Raw genomic sequence first — 15034 nt, forward strand, 5'->3', positions numbered from 1 at the left:
GAAGTCATTTTAAAGATAAAATGCAATAACTGTAATATTTTTGCATTATACGAGAGAAACATTTTTTTATACATCCCGCACCTATTCACATTAATTTAAAAAATGTTTACATTTCAAATTGACAGTTTGCTTAATAGATTATTGAAATTAAATTAAGCAACATATGTACATATACTTTCACTTTATTTACGCAATTTTTAGAAATTGTCAATATAAAAATAATATTAAAAATAATATCACAATATTTATGTGTGTGATTATATTTTTTTCAATTAAAATACAATTATCTACATATTATTGATTTTTGCAAAGTGTAGAAGAATTTATCAAAACATATGTGATAAATAATTAACAGAAATTAATGTAGTTTTATTATATTGATTATATAATTATGTTAACGATTCTAACTATTAAATTATGTCATGGTTATAAATGATGACGTATGTTTCTAGAAGGTAAGTTAGTTGTCTATTCGTCAATGAAGATAATAAATAATTTTTCCAACAACAGCATCATTGTTAATATAAACATACTTAACAATGAGCAATTAATTGGACAATTTAAAACCTGTTTAAAAGACACTGGACGATCATATATTGATCATTACGTAATACAAGGATTCGGAATTTCCAAGAATAAATTGCGGATAAATTTATCATGGAAAATATGTTTCTGGGAAATTTCATGATCTGCTAAGTGTTTTTTGCAACATAAAATTATCCAGCACTTTATTATTCAAAATTATTTGTAATTATACAATTTATATTATAATTCAGGTCTAATATATAAATATTGTCATAGTTTTCTTATCATAATATATTTCTATATTTTTAAACTGTGTACTATTATTTTCTCGAATAACAAACATTAAGATATCATGAAAATATTTCTTCTATTATTTTCTAAGTTTAGAAAAGTCCACGTATATGTGTGTATTAATTATATAATTATTAGATATATGAACTTTTTTTCCGAAGCGTTATTAAATGGTACTAAATATAAACTACGTAATGCATTATAATTACGTATAATTTTGTGACGCAGATAGAGTTATTATAAAAATAATAAAAAAATATAATATATAATAAAAAAATATATGTTTAATTGCATATAATATATAATAAAAAATATAATTAACAAATTATATAATAACTATTATAGATATTATGTATATGCTATAAATAATAATATAACTATATACTAAAAAAACTATACAATAAAAAAATTAACGACACTTTCGGTCCGGAATCTTCCCCTTAAACCTCTGATCCTACGACAAAAATTTGAGAGTGAGGGTATAATTCCCCTTTCGCGGTCGTAGCATGAGAGGATTTTTTGTCGTAGGATAAGAGGTTTCGTAGCATAAGAGGGTCGTAGGATAAAAGGTCCGACTGTACAATCAACATATGATAATATCCTTTAGCTTTCTGATATTCTGATATTCTGGCTAGATGACACTATGTGTTCTGTTCTTCGCCGCAGGTACAAAGTGACGATAACTGCAAATAATCCCATGCGAGACTGCGAGACAATTTGATGCATTCGTTCGGTATTATGTGGTCACCAGGTTATAACTATTTATAAAACTAGCTCGCGGACGGAGTATGTCCTTTAAGATGGTAGAGGAAACATTACTCGCGACGAATCGGATATATTTCATCTCTTTTAGAATCTGTTAAAATCTTCAAAACATTGTTTCTCTAATGGAGCAATCTCGTTTGTGAGAATTTGACAACCACTAAGAAGGTCCGATTAAACATGGTAAGTTTAACAATAAGATTAGTTTATCTACAGAAACGAATGTTCATATGGAAATTGTATATTTTATGTATTTCTTATAATTATGCTGCTTGTCATGTTTGTTTTTTTTTTTATTTACTCTGTATATAATGATAAGTGCATATAATCTGTATATTTTCTTTCAGGCTCTTTTAGGAGCGCAATTGGTCATTACCCTTGTAATGGTTAGTGTCATACAAAAGTTAAGTCCACATTTTTCATTCGCAAGATGGATCTTATGTTCTACTGGGTATGTATTTGCATGCACATGTGGTTACTTATAAGAAACAACATTGTTGTGGATACGATAATAAAATGATAAAGTCTATCATTGCCTTTCTTTATTTGCACAGATTGACACGATATCTGTATCCAACGGATCAACAACTTAGAGCACTGGCTGGCGTGCCGAAGGAGAAACCAAAAAGAGGAAAACATAGTGAAAATGGCAAAGTGGGAGATGTATTTCATGTTCCTAGAAATCTAGATATTCAACTCGAAAGTGCAAAAGTGACTGCGCTCGATGTTGTCCACTTGAAATATTATACGGAATATCAATGGCTGTTGGATTTCTCTCTATATACTACTATTGTTTATATATTAACAGAAGTTAGTGCTCACTAATCATTGCTCATTCAATATATGAATATTTATATATGTGTATAAATATATCTTTCACTACATAATTAGTCTGTTAATTAATATTATATTTATAGCTTGTGTAGTATATATTTTGTAATACTATCTATATTCTTTCTTTTATTGTTTAACAGGCATACAATTATTTATATCCAATCAAAGATGAGATTAATCTCAGTATACTGTGGTGTTTGGTAGTTCTGGGTTTTGCATTGTATCCTTTCGATTAATATTTCTCGTTAAAGGATTTTAAATGTTTTCATATTTTTTGAAAAGATGATAAAAAATTATAAGAGAAAGAGAGAGAATATTTAGCTTTGCTTTCCTTATATAATTTATAGTAAAGTGCTACTTTCCCTCTGGGTACAATATTTCAAGGGAGAAGAAAGTGTAGGTGAAAGATCTACATGTATTGTTACTGGATTTGCATACCTTCTTATTGCTATGATGGTGCTTATAGTTGATGAAAATAAGTTGGAAATTGGTTTGGAAAAGGCATATACAAGTTTTAATCATAGTGCTTCTCGATTTTTAGATACTCAAGGACTTTCTTCCACGTGAGTTCATCACATAATTCATCATTACTATACTAATGATCTTAAATCTATTGCATGCTTTATTGATTATTTGTATAATAGATAGAACATTCTTAATGAAAAGATACTTTAGTTACAGATTTTTATTTTTAATATAATAGAATATATGTTTTTATATGACTAAAAAAGTTTAATACAGTACATAAATAATTTATAGCTTGTAATAATCTATAACACAATTTTCTATTTATTAACTTATAAGCTTATTAATAATTAATAATTTGATAATTTCTTTTTTATAATATTATTTAATAAATATAGAGGACTATATTTAATATAGGGGGCCAGCTTCAAAAATAGTTGTAAAGTTCTTCCTTGCTATATGGTGCGGTCTATTGGGATCATTATTCACTTTCCCAGGATTAAGAGTATCAAAGATGCATTGGGATACATTGAGGTTACTACAATAAACTTTATTTAATTTAATCAATATAAATCGATTGAATGCTAATTATTTATTATATACGAAAATAATTTTAGGTATTATAAAGACCACAAATTATTGTTGTTGATAGCGAATATCAGCTATGTCTCACCATTGTTACTGGTAACATTATGGATTACACCTATCAGCAGGGATTACTTGACTGTTCGAATATTTAGCGGTATGACTAGTCCATTGTGAGTCAATATATATCACATATTTTAATCGGATTAGATCAATATGAAAAATAATTAAAGAAAAAATAAAAAATTATTAAATTTTTATTGTAGAATGACAGCTGCAAGCTTTGATAGCATGAGATTGATTATTATCGTCGTTGCTGTTTTATTAAAGATTGTACTTATGCCAATATATTTGCAATCTTACTTAAATCTCGCCATTCAAAGATTAGAAATCCAAAAAAAAGAAGCTGGTAGAATAACTAATGTTGATTTACAGAAAAAGGTTATTATATTAACTTAAAAAAGTTTTCTCTCCAATAAATATCTAATAAAAAACGAGTTTTATTTTATATATTACAGATTGCAGCTGTATATTATTATTTATGTGTAGTTGCACTACAATTTGTTGTTCCAATAATTATGTGTCTATTTTTTACATTTCTGTACAAAACGCTCGGTAAGAAAAATCTTTTTTTATGATGTATACAATCAACAAAAATGCACCTGTGCTTCTTGTTGAATTAGGTGGTTTTACTTGGGAAGGTATCTTGAAAGGCACGTTAGAAGAAGAGTGTCCAGCAGACGAATTACCAAAGTCATTCTTGTCTACAATTAGCAATGATAATACTGATAAGACTGTTGTACAAACTGCTGAAGAACTTCAACTAGCACTAGGCTCATTGAAACAGGTGATAAGTCTCAATATATTTATGAAAAAAATATTAATGAGATAATGTTTTTAAAACATGTGATAATATTAAGTTTGCAATATTTTATAATATTAAAGAATATATTGCTTTTTGCAGATCTTTACTACTGATGTTTACAGAGGTATCTTAGGATTAGCAACATGGTGGAGTTGCTTTGCATTATTTGCGACTAGCGCTATGGGAATGTTTTATCAATCGTATTTCTCCAGCATATGAAGAGATCTAACAATAAGAGAAAATCCAAATCGCACAAATTTTCAGTCACAAATCAGTCATTCATTATTAGAATCATTGTCCATTAAAATACATATTTTCAGACTATTTTAACATATGCCTATCATTAAATAATTAAGATGACAACTATGATGTAATGTAAGATTTTGTAATACATATATGGCAATAAATATAATATCATAGTTGTAATATTATAAATGAGAACATCCTCGAAACTTAAAATTTCATGTTAAAAATCTTATAACATATTCATACACTATATATATATATATATATATATATATATATATATACACACACACGCACACACACACACACACACACACGCACGCACACACACACGAAGACTGAGAATGTTTTTTGTAGTACAGTTACTTATAATGATTCTAGTTAACGAATCTCATGTAACGCAAAGAAATAAAACCATTACTAGTGAAATAATACTTAACATTCCACAATCATCTACTTGATTTGTAATTAATACTCATCGTATGGCTACATTGTTGTCACATTAGGCATTCTGAAAGTAACTTTCTCTACTACTAGTGATCTTAATCTCGATGAAAACAATTTTTGGACTTGAAATTTATGTTTCCGCTTATAACGTAAAAACAAATATTTTGTTACGCAAAGCTTTTTGTCATTCTATGATTTTTCTCTGTCATATTTTAAATAAACTGTTATTTGTTATCTGATTGCGATTCACAAATTGTTCAATACCGAAATCCTGGAGAAAGTGTCCATTACAATGATGTCGATCGGATGCTACTCACGTTTCATGCCAATTGCTTCCGTAGTATATAGCTCCCCACAGCATTTCTTTTCGTTGTAATACCATCGTGATTTCCGACGATAATACTGTGCTTTTATTATACGAATATCACATTAGGATAATTTGTGCAATCTTTTTATAATGTTGGTGAGTAACGAACAACAGACTATGATGTAAAGAATATTTAAGAATATATTGTTTTATATCCGTAAATCAAATATATTGAAATATTAGCTCTACACTTCATAATTTTCGTAATTTGTAGAAGAGAGGCTTTTTAATAATTTGATATAATCAGTATTTTTAATACTTTATAAAGTGTTGTTGATTTTTATTAATTAGAATCACATTGAAAATAATTGTGACATATTAATAGGAATATATACCTTATGTATATTATTAATTAAATTAAAAGATGATATTTCTTAAATGATATATATAATTAATGAGACAATATTCTCTCTTTCTCTCTCTCCTGTTATTATACAAGCTATCCTTTTCAAGATTTTATAATTGGTCATTATATTTAAAGTTAAAGAATAATTAAATATTATGTTAGAAAAATAATTAAAAATTAAATATTTGTATGTAACATTTATCTCGATTAATCTTATAAATTATAACTTGCAGAAACACGCGATTGTTGTCAGCGCATTATGTTATCTCTTCATATCAGCTGAGCCACCGGTTCAAGTCGGTGTGAAGCCGAATGTAATAGGAAGTTCCGAACAACATACCTCTTTCAGTTTTATCCGGCCAGGATTAACGCAAACGTCGTTCTCATTCAATGGGCCGAGCTCCCATCAATCTTTCGCATCTAGCATCGGCAATCCTCAATTAGCGCAAAAAGTTTTGCCAAGTTTAGCGCACGCCCTTGCCCAAAGAAATCCTGGCTTAGGTTTGTGTTTAAAAAAATACTATACCAAAAAATACTATACTTTTTTTTTACTACGGTGATGATATTGTACAAAACATAATTTTTACATATTAAATTTTACAAATCAAAGGTAAAAGAAGGAAATAAATAAAAATTTATTTTTTAATAATATTGCGACGAGTCGACAGAAATTTTTTAATTATAGGATATTATCCACTTGGTTCTATCGCGAATGGAGCAGTTCCGCAACAACCGACTTTTGCATCCGCAATCGGACCATTAGCTTATCAGACCACTGCAGATCCCGCTATTGCATTAGCATATATGCAGCAATTGCAGCAGCCACAACAAGCATATCAACCGAATACTATTTATCAACCGCAATTAGCGCAATTATTTGCTCTTAGACAAGCACAGCTCGCACAAACTCAACAATTACAAGCGGTTCAGTCAGAACAGGTAATTTTAGAAAAAAAATTAAAATAAATGTCACAATGTTAGTGACAACATCGAATTACCTTTTCCTTTCTACTTAAATTATTAATAAAATTGTTTATTATTGTTATATATATGTATAAATTATTTTGCATAGAGAAAAATATAATAATTATCGTATGTATCTGTTTAATGCATTAAGTATGATTTTTATTAATAGTAACTACACGTATAGGTGCCTGAACAGATTCAGTTACAACAGCAACAAGAACAGCAATCGGAACGACAACAAAATTTATTAGGAATCGCTTACTCATCTGCCCCATCAGTGGCTCATGTAAAGGTTTCCGGGAATGGATACAAGTTCAACTTTTAAGATATATTTATCGCACCATCTATTGTATATATATATATATATATATATATATATATATATATATATATATATATATATATATATATATATATATATATATATATATATATATATATATATATATATAATTCTTGCTATAACATAAATAATTCTTATTTATATATAATTTCTAAAACATATATATAATATACGACGCGAGCGCACTGATATATTTATTATAAAAAGATGTTATAAATAAAAAAGTTTATATTTCTATATAAACTTTTCTATATGCAAATATAGACTTCTGTCTATATTTGCATACTCAAATATTTTGCAAATATTATAGCGATTAAGCATAGTATTTAACAATCACTCATTGTAACTATTTCATAGAAATAAAATTAATCAACCTATGTAAAATTTATAAATTTTTTCTCTTCATTCTTAATAAGATTTTCGAGCTCTCTATATGTAATCACGATATGGAATTCTTACAGACGTTTATTATCAATTGGATAGTTCTACAAAAGTATATTATTTAAAAAATGACAAAAAATAACCACAGAAGGCCCCGGGGGGATTCGAACCCCCGATCTCCTGTTTACTAGACAGGCGCTTTAACCAACTAAGCCACGGCGCCTTTGAACTTTCCTTGAGAATATTAATTTCTTCAGTAGTTGCTTCATATTTACACTTTTAAAATATATCGATTATTTTTATATTGTATTATAATTACATTATTAATATAATAATATGACTGAATTATTTGGATTATAGTTAACTAGAAAATCTATAATTATAATAACATATATAAGTATAAGAATTATAAAGGATAATTATATTATCGAAGCACATATTACAAAAAAATTATAGCGCACAAGACGAAAATAATTGTATATTACAAAATTTAATTTAAGCGAGATATTGTTAGGTACAGAATATATTAAAAAATTAAAAGAAAAATAACAAAAAGGTCTCCCCGACGGGGAATCGAACCCCGGTCTCCCGCGTGACAGGCGGGGATACTAACCACTATACTATCGAGGAATTTTTAATTGTGTGTTGAAAATTTGTAATATATGATTAATTATAAATAATTGTAAATATCTATATAATTATATATTTTAAAGTTTCACATAATTATACAAAATATTTAAAACAAAATTTTTTTTTTTTTTTATTTATTGCATTTTAGTTATCTACAATTTGATATGTATAATTGATATATATTAATATTATACATATTAGAATTATAATAATAATATTACGTTATTCCATGTTCACAGACAAACGCAATAAGAATGAAAACCAAATAATTTCAATAATATTGCAAAAATATATATTGAACAAAAAAAAAAAAATAATCACCCATTCGCAGTCGGTAGGACTCGAACCTACGCTCCCAGAGGGAATCTGATTTCTAGTCAGACGCCTTAACCACTCGGCCACGACTGCTACGTGAATTTATTCTTACAAACTGAAGGACCTGCATACGAACAAATTTCTGACACGTTATAAATTCTAATAAATATAGCATAAAATATTCTGATATATTAAAACTTTCAAAAGAAAAAAAAAAAAAAGGTTAAAAAAATAAAGAATTTTATATAGTCATTAGATACTTTCTTTAGCCTTTTATTCGAATCTGAAGCAGTTTTTGCACCATAAAAGATAATAATCATCAACAAATTTTTTATCACTATTTGTTAATTATTTTAATCGTCATTACACGCGCGCGCGTGATCTTTATATATTTATACAATTATCTTGGGAGTCTGCCGGATGTTTATTGTTAGATTAGACGAGGGTATGGGGGATATGATGCGAACGACGTGCATCGCGCACACATACGACGTTGATCGATTAACCTATTCTTCGTGGAGCTCCCAGCTCCCGTATCCTGTATGTAGCCGCATAGCGCAGAAGCGTGGTGAACTCACCAGCAAGCCCGATCGCCGTCGATTGTCACCCCAGTCTGCCCGGCTTGGCTCGGTGACGAGCACGTGGTGCGTGCTCACATCCCGCATGCGAGCACCACGGTATCCGAGCAGCACGTGATGACAGGAGCCAATACGGGACGGGCCGCTCTCCCTACGTTGAACAGAGTTTCGCGCGGGTTGTCTCGCCGAGCCCCTCCTATTACCAGGAGAGCACGCCACGCGGGGAGGCTGTTCCTCTAGGCTGGCCCAGTCGATTGCGATATTCCGTATTCATACCATGACTTTCGCCCGTGAGGAATTTTTTCAACAGGAACGCATGCAGCCGCCTGTAATTTCGTGACGCCACCGATAGAAGCGCTAGTGTCAACAAGCTGCCGGCCTATGTGTACATTCATACACGCACGATTATGTACAGGGTGTATCGCGAAGTTATACAGAGGACGTAATTCCGTACATGACCAGTGTTAGAAAAGTGCATGTAAACTTAAACTAACTGTTACAGCGAATATCGATGTGTTTTACCGCGTGTGAATACGCAACTCTCAAAAAAATGCGTATCTGTTTTTAGTATTTATTTATGATTGATATATATATATATATATATGATGAATTTTTATAAATTATTGTGTAATTGTTCACATTTTGATATAAACAATGAAACTTTATAATAGAAGCAAATACAAAAGATTATTATTAAAGTCTCTTTTCTACTATAAAGAGTAAAAAACAATTAAAGAGATGAATTGTTGTTCATGAAATTTTAAAACTTGAGATTTCAATGAACCCTTATTAAATCTAATAATCAATATTTCAATATATTTTATTCATGACTTATTAAGTGCAAATTGCTTAATTTTATTTGCCGTTTTGTTTGCGATTTATGGACATCGTCGCTTACTCTAATGCCGCGAGTCACCCTGTATATATACACATCGCCCCCTTTTGCAGGTAACGATCCCCACTTCGACGCGCAGCGGCTTTAATTTTAGGGGAAAACGTAATAACGTTCGATCCACATTTGGAATAACTGTCTTGTAGCCTGTAAGACGCGCGATGACGCGCGTACGATATATAATGACTCGATAAACTCTCGAGCAACTACCAAAGCCAATGTTCGATGTCGCCGGTGTCGAGGGAGGAGAATCGCCTCGTATTATTAATGCCGATTTTGGGGAAAAACAGTGTCACTGTCCCGCGAAGACGGTCTGTCCTGATGGGATTCAGGCCTACACGAGGCGACCGTTCAACACGCCGTCGCGCGCGAATCTCCAACGGGCGGTCGCAATCGGACGCGATCCGCGCCGTCCGGATGGTCACGGGCCCGTTAGCCCTGCCGAAATTTCCGTCCACTCCGGAGTCAATGAACCAATAAGCAGTGGAAAGAGATCGCCGTGGACTAATGGGATACGGCTGAGTCGTGGCCGCGCTTAGGGCCCGCGCGGCTCTTCCTCAAAATTGTGTCTTTCCGATCCACGGCGAACAGGAGGAGGCGGGAGGTGCGAGCGCACGTGGACGCGACGTCCGTCGCGCTACGACGCCTTCTGCGAGCTCCTGCGTCCCTGCTCGCCGCTCGGTTAAATTGTTGATTATGTCCATTCTGCCCGTTGACTGCAGATTACCGTGCGGGCCACGTGTAAATTAGTGCGTGGAGAACGAGCGGGGGAGAAATTTCATGCGCTTGGCCAGACGTGCTGGGCGAACTTTCATATCAAGGCTGTCTCTCGAATGGTTAGGTTTCGCTATCGTCTTAAAGGGAATCGCTCGTAACGGTCTGCCGCTACGGCGTGGCGCATGTCTGACAATCATTGACATATCGACGGGTGTTGCGTAAGCAAAGGAACCTTGGAAACGTAAACTACTATAGAGCGAGTAAAATAAATATTATCCAAAAAGATAGAAAATAATCTATGATTAATATCTTATTCTTCAATTCGTTAGCGAATTGAAATTAAAAATACATGGATAATTATATTATTTATTATTCCGTAAATATGCCAATAAAGATTTTCTCCTTTCACTTTTTGATTATTATTTACGCATTTAAACATCTATTTTGATGTAATTATAATTTCAGTCTTGAATCTCAAAATGTGATCTCTGTAACACGTATATAAAAGATCATTCGGCAAAGTATGTAAAAGGCTTTTATTTTTCAATTGATATTGTGTGTGATAACCCAAGTAGCACATATTCGTTTCAAAAACGTTTCACAAATGTTTCTGCGAAACGTTTTACAACCGGCTTTTAAAAACGTTTCTGATTGGTTAAAATGTCCACTTAAAAAACGTTAAGGGAAACGTCATTTTCTAACAAAAACAAACGTTTAAGAAACTGTCAAAATACAGTCTCTTTCCTTTATTTGTGAAAAATTTGTTTATTCACAAATTCAATAAAATAATGCATATCTGGATATAATCTATCTATTTTTATCATGTTCTGAATCTCTTGTCGAGATTACATCAAAAGTCAAACTGACAAAAAAGACATAATTTAAATTATACTTTTAGTACCTGTTCTTTTAGGCTATATATACATGTTATGAAAATTTGAATACGAATTATAGTTAAGTCTGAACACGCCACGTAGCGGCAAACAAAGGAACACGTATATTATAAAATAGATCTTTTTTGTCTTGTCGAAAAGATGATCAAAAAGACATCTTTTCGTCGACTAAAATTAATTATGACTTTTAGAAGACTAATATTTTAAAAAATTATTTTTTTTGTAGGTAGAAAAATATTCTTTTAGACATCTTCTAGCTTTGTCAGAAAGATAACTTAAAAAAGACATCTTTTCGTTATCTTTTAATTTTCTGTGCTATCTGGAGATCGTCTTAATAAATACAGTCTTAATAATGTGTATATATATATATATAATTTTGAATGAAAAAATTAATTTTTATTCTATTTATAGAAACGTAAAAAATGCGTTTCTTAAACCATGATTTTAAAAATGTTTCTGTTGAAGCGTTTCTTATTGGTGCTTGACGGTTAAAAAATATTGGATACGTTTAGAAAACGTTTATAAAACGAATATGTGCTACCTGGGAATCACTCGCAATATCGACATGCAATCCTGTTGAGCGAAAAGAGTATTTCAGACGAAAGTAGGTACCATAGGTAATACAAGAACTCGCCCACATAGATGCAACTTCTTCGCTTCGCGTGCTAGCCTGGTACGAGGAGGGGCTAAATGAGACAACCCGCGCGAATGACGCTCAACTGTACGAGAGAGGAGAAAGGTCCCCGTTTCTGCTATCCTGATAATGTATGGCCTATGTGCGGGATGTGAGCACGCACCGCGTTTCATTGCGGTCAAGGAACAACGATCGTAAATGTGACGCGACGACACTCTCCCGTCGTCTACACGTACTTAATACGAAGAGAAAAAAATATCAATTTACCTCTTGCGAAAGCGTCAAGCGTTTACGAAACGCGGAGAACGAACGTGTTTTTATTACGTTTCGACCTATTTTTTTTTCCACCCACACGACGGATCGCGATAAATTCGTAGTCGCAGCTGCAACAACGTTCTTATCTCTCTCTCTCGAAAATTTACATAACTGAATTCATTTTACGATGACAGACAAATATTATTTCGCTTTGCTTAAGATTGTATTCAAGGAGTATAAATTCACATGTCGCATTCTCTTTACAAGCGCGATTGACATATTTAAAAAAAAAATAAACGAGATGTATAAAACAGGAATATATCTCTCGTGTTTCACATCTCGACAAAAGTTTTACCGATCTTTTGACCCCGACGTGATTTGAACACGCAACCTTCTGATCTGGAGTCAGACGCGCTACCGTTGCGCCACGGAGTCTAGTTATATCGACTTCTTTAGATCAATAACTAGTCTTTCGCATCTGACAGATCGTCCGATTTTTCATATCTGATAGCGAGGTTTAATTAGCAAGAAGATTTAAATAAAATATAGGAAAAACTTATATCACGAAAAAATATATAATAAGAACAAAGAAAAAACCTTATATATCATTCAACACGTTATATAAAAAAGTTTATAAATAAGTAATAAATATATATAATAAATTTACTAATTATATATTAATAGTAATTTATATAATTTTTTATAATATATTAGTAAAAAAATTTTTTTTAAATATATCTCATAAATGTATATAAAAATATATGCGAATAATTATAGAAAATATATGTATATTTTATATTTTTGGTATTTTTAATTTACTTTTTGTTTTAAATAATATTTTACACTTGAGGTGCAATTTAAATATATATAATAATTATATGTGCTATATTAATTACATATAATGTGTAGTATATATATATATATATATATATATATATATATATATATATATAATATATATAGTGTAATATACAGTAATAAATAATGTGTATACGCGCTTGTAAAATGCAATGCTGCGAATGTTCGCTGATATTCATTTGCGATATATAGACTGATCGCCGATTTCTCTCGAGTTGTAGAGAACGTGTCAATTGGGCGTGGTTCGTGGTAGCATCTTTTGAATGAAACCCGTATCAGGATACCACGTGGCTTCGGAGCTTTCACTTCCGTTCTCCTTTTTTTTCGATACCATGATTATTATTACATCGGCCGTTCCGTTCTCCCCTTCGCCGTTTCATAAACGTTCAATAACGATCCCTTTTAACCGAAACGGGCAAGAATGGCGAGCCCCCGACGACAACAACGTCAACAGGATCTCATCTGCTCATAAGAGCATTGAAACTCCGCGAACAAGCTACCGAAAGGAGCATACGTTCCTTCGCTCCGTATCTCGTAGATTGGAATTTACACCTTGTTCTGTCCTTTTAAAGACGATTCTCGCTGTAGATAATATTCTTGTGTATATCACACTATATGATAAAATACAAGAAATCCTATATATTAATAAAAGATAAAACAAAATGAACACTTTCCTAATCACAATATCTACGTATTTATATATCAATCTTTTTCAACATTTATATATTTTGATCAAAAAATATGTAAAAATATATTATGACCAAATAATAATGTGCATATAATATTTTCTATCTCAAATTTTGTACTCTCGAGATTGTCGCACGTTTCGCAGTAAAAGTCTCACAAAGAGATAGATAAATCATGATTAATCAAGTTACGGCTTATATATTTGATTAACGTGTATAGGGGAAATTGATTTACGATTAGTTTTTTTCAACAGTAAAAAATACTCTGCCTGATCGATTAAACTCGTTCGCATGAAGGAATAGATGATCGCTCCCGCAGATGTCGCGCGTATAGAATGCTCGGGACACGCTACCTTCTTGCGTGACATGTGCTCCTAATAGGTGTGAACCACGGCGCCGCGTGCCGACGCAACCCATTGGACCTTCGAAGGAGACGCTACCACTGCGTTTCGTTAATCGTACCCCACGCGGTCGTCGCGCAGCTCGAGTGCGAAGCCGCGAGCGTGGGGTGCGTAGTTGACACACGCGGAACAAAAAAAAGTGGCAGCGGTGGGATTCGAACCCACGCCTCCGAAGAGACTGGTGCCTTAAACCAGCGCCTTAGACCGCTCGGCCACGCTACCCTTGTCAACTGATCGATTTGTTATTCAACTACTTTTAACAAAATTCTTACAGAAAACTGGAGCAAGTTTAATTTTTATTTTTATTTATGCGGGGGATAGAGAGTAGGAAAAAATCTGAAACATACAAGTGAGGAAAATTTTACATCTAGAAAAATATAAAAAGCAGTTTCTTAGAGAGAAACATAATTTTTCTTTCTCTTTATATTTTTATGGTGATGAGCTATTATTATAACGTATATTATTTGCATAATGCACATAGCAAATTTGGAAATGTCATGCTGGATTTCTTAAAAGGATAGAAGGGTGATAAAAAAATGTAACAAATGTTTATGAAAAAGTGCGAGAACATATTTCTTCAATCAGACTTCGGTCGTTAATTGATCGTCATCATGTTTGCGTCATCCACTATACGTATCCTAAATATGCAATGGATCGCATTCCAGTCTGAAGTAAATGGTGAGTAAGTGATCCACATATATAGAGGCGCCCCCACATTCACCAACATGGATCTTTCACGCATATATACGCAG

At 32.0% G+C, this 15034-nt stretch overlaps 2 protein-coding genes, 5 non-coding genes and 1 pseudogene across 7 annotated transcripts; 3 read left to right on the plus strand and 5 right to left on the minus strand.

The window, feature by feature from the left end:
- Positions 1 to 1482: 1482 nt before the first annotated feature.
- On the plus strand, positions 1483 to 5259 carry Emei (transmembrane protein 161-like emei). The gene is made up of 11 exons (XM_072900350.1): positions 1483 to 1761; positions 1926 to 2029; positions 2133 to 2388; positions 2553 to 2632; positions 2760 to 2975; positions 3295 to 3411; positions 3495 to 3635; positions 3729 to 3903; positions 3981 to 4077; positions 4146 to 4309; positions 4427 to 5259. Exons 1-11 carry the CDS (start codon positions 1759 to 1761, stop codon positions 4544 to 4546), a joined length of 1473 nt encoding a protein of 490 aa, XP_072756451.1. The 5' UTR covers positions 1483 to 1758; the 3' UTR covers positions 4547 to 5259.
- A 142-nt stretch (positions 5260 to 5401) lies between these two features.
- LOC140670025 (uncharacterized) lies at positions 5402 to 7064 on the plus strand. The gene is made up of 4 exons (XM_072900379.1): positions 5402 to 5483; positions 5967 to 6234; positions 6419 to 6672; positions 6884 to 7064. The coding sequence occupies exons 1-4, from the start codon at positions 5478 to 5480 to the stop codon at positions 7022 to 7024; spliced, it is 669 nt and encodes a 222-aa protein (XP_072756480.1). The 5' UTR covers positions 5402 to 5477; the 3' UTR covers positions 7025 to 7064.
- A 508-nt stretch (positions 7065 to 7572) lies between these two features.
- On the minus strand, positions 7573 to 7646 carry Trnat-agu (transfer RNA threonine (anticodon AGU)). The gene has a single exon. It is a non-coding gene; the product is annotated as a tRNA-Thr (tRNA).
- Positions 7647 to 7981: 335 nt separating this feature from the next.
- Positions 7982 to 8053, minus strand: Trnad-guc (transfer RNA aspartic acid (anticodon GUC)). The gene has a single exon. It is a non-coding gene; the product is annotated as a tRNA-Asp (tRNA).
- A 326-nt stretch (positions 8054 to 8379) lies between these two features.
- Trnas-aga (transfer RNA serine (anticodon AGA)) lies at positions 8380 to 8461 on the minus strand. The gene has a single exon. It is a non-coding gene; the product is annotated as a tRNA-Ser (tRNA).
- Positions 8462 to 10345: 1884 nt separating this feature from the next.
- On the plus strand, positions 10346 to 14895 carry LOC140672506 (uncharacterized; annotated as a pseudogene).
- On the minus strand, positions 12701 to 12772 carry Trnaw-cca (transfer RNA tryptophan (anticodon CCA)). The gene has a single exon. It is a non-coding gene; the product is annotated as a tRNA-Trp (tRNA).
- Trnal-aag (transfer RNA leucine (anticodon AAG)) lies at positions 14423 to 14504 on the minus strand. The gene has a single exon. It is a non-coding gene; the product is annotated as a tRNA-Leu (tRNA).
- Positions 14896 to 15034: the final 139 nt, after the last annotated feature.

This window comes from Anoplolepis gracilipes, chromosome 1 (genome assembly GCF_047496725.1).
Source record: "Anoplolepis gracilipes chromosome 1, ASM4749672v1, whole genome shotgun sequence".
In the NCBI taxonomy this organism is placed as follows: domain Eukaryota; kingdom Metazoa; phylum Arthropoda; class Insecta; order Hymenoptera; family Formicidae; genus Anoplolepis; species Anoplolepis gracilipes.

Coding starts and splice junctions, on each gene's coding strand:
- LOC140670025 (XM_072900379.1), top strand. Junction 6,235..6,418: donor CCAAAGAAATCCTGGCTTAG/GTTTGTGTTTAA, acceptor TTTTAATTATAG/GATATTATCCACTTGGTTCT. Junction 6,673..6,883: donor AAGCGGTTCAGTCAGAACAG/GTAATTTTAGAA, acceptor CTACACGTATAG/GTGCCTGAACAGATTCAGTT.
- Emei (XM_072900350.1), top strand. Junction 3,412..3,494: donor ATGCATTGGGATACATTGAG/GTTACTACAATA, acceptor AAATAATTTTAG/GTATTATAAAGACCACAAAT. Junction 3,636..3,728: donor AGCGGTATGACTAGTCCATT/GTGAGTCAATAT, acceptor TTTTTATTGTAG/AATGACAGCTGCAAGCTTTG.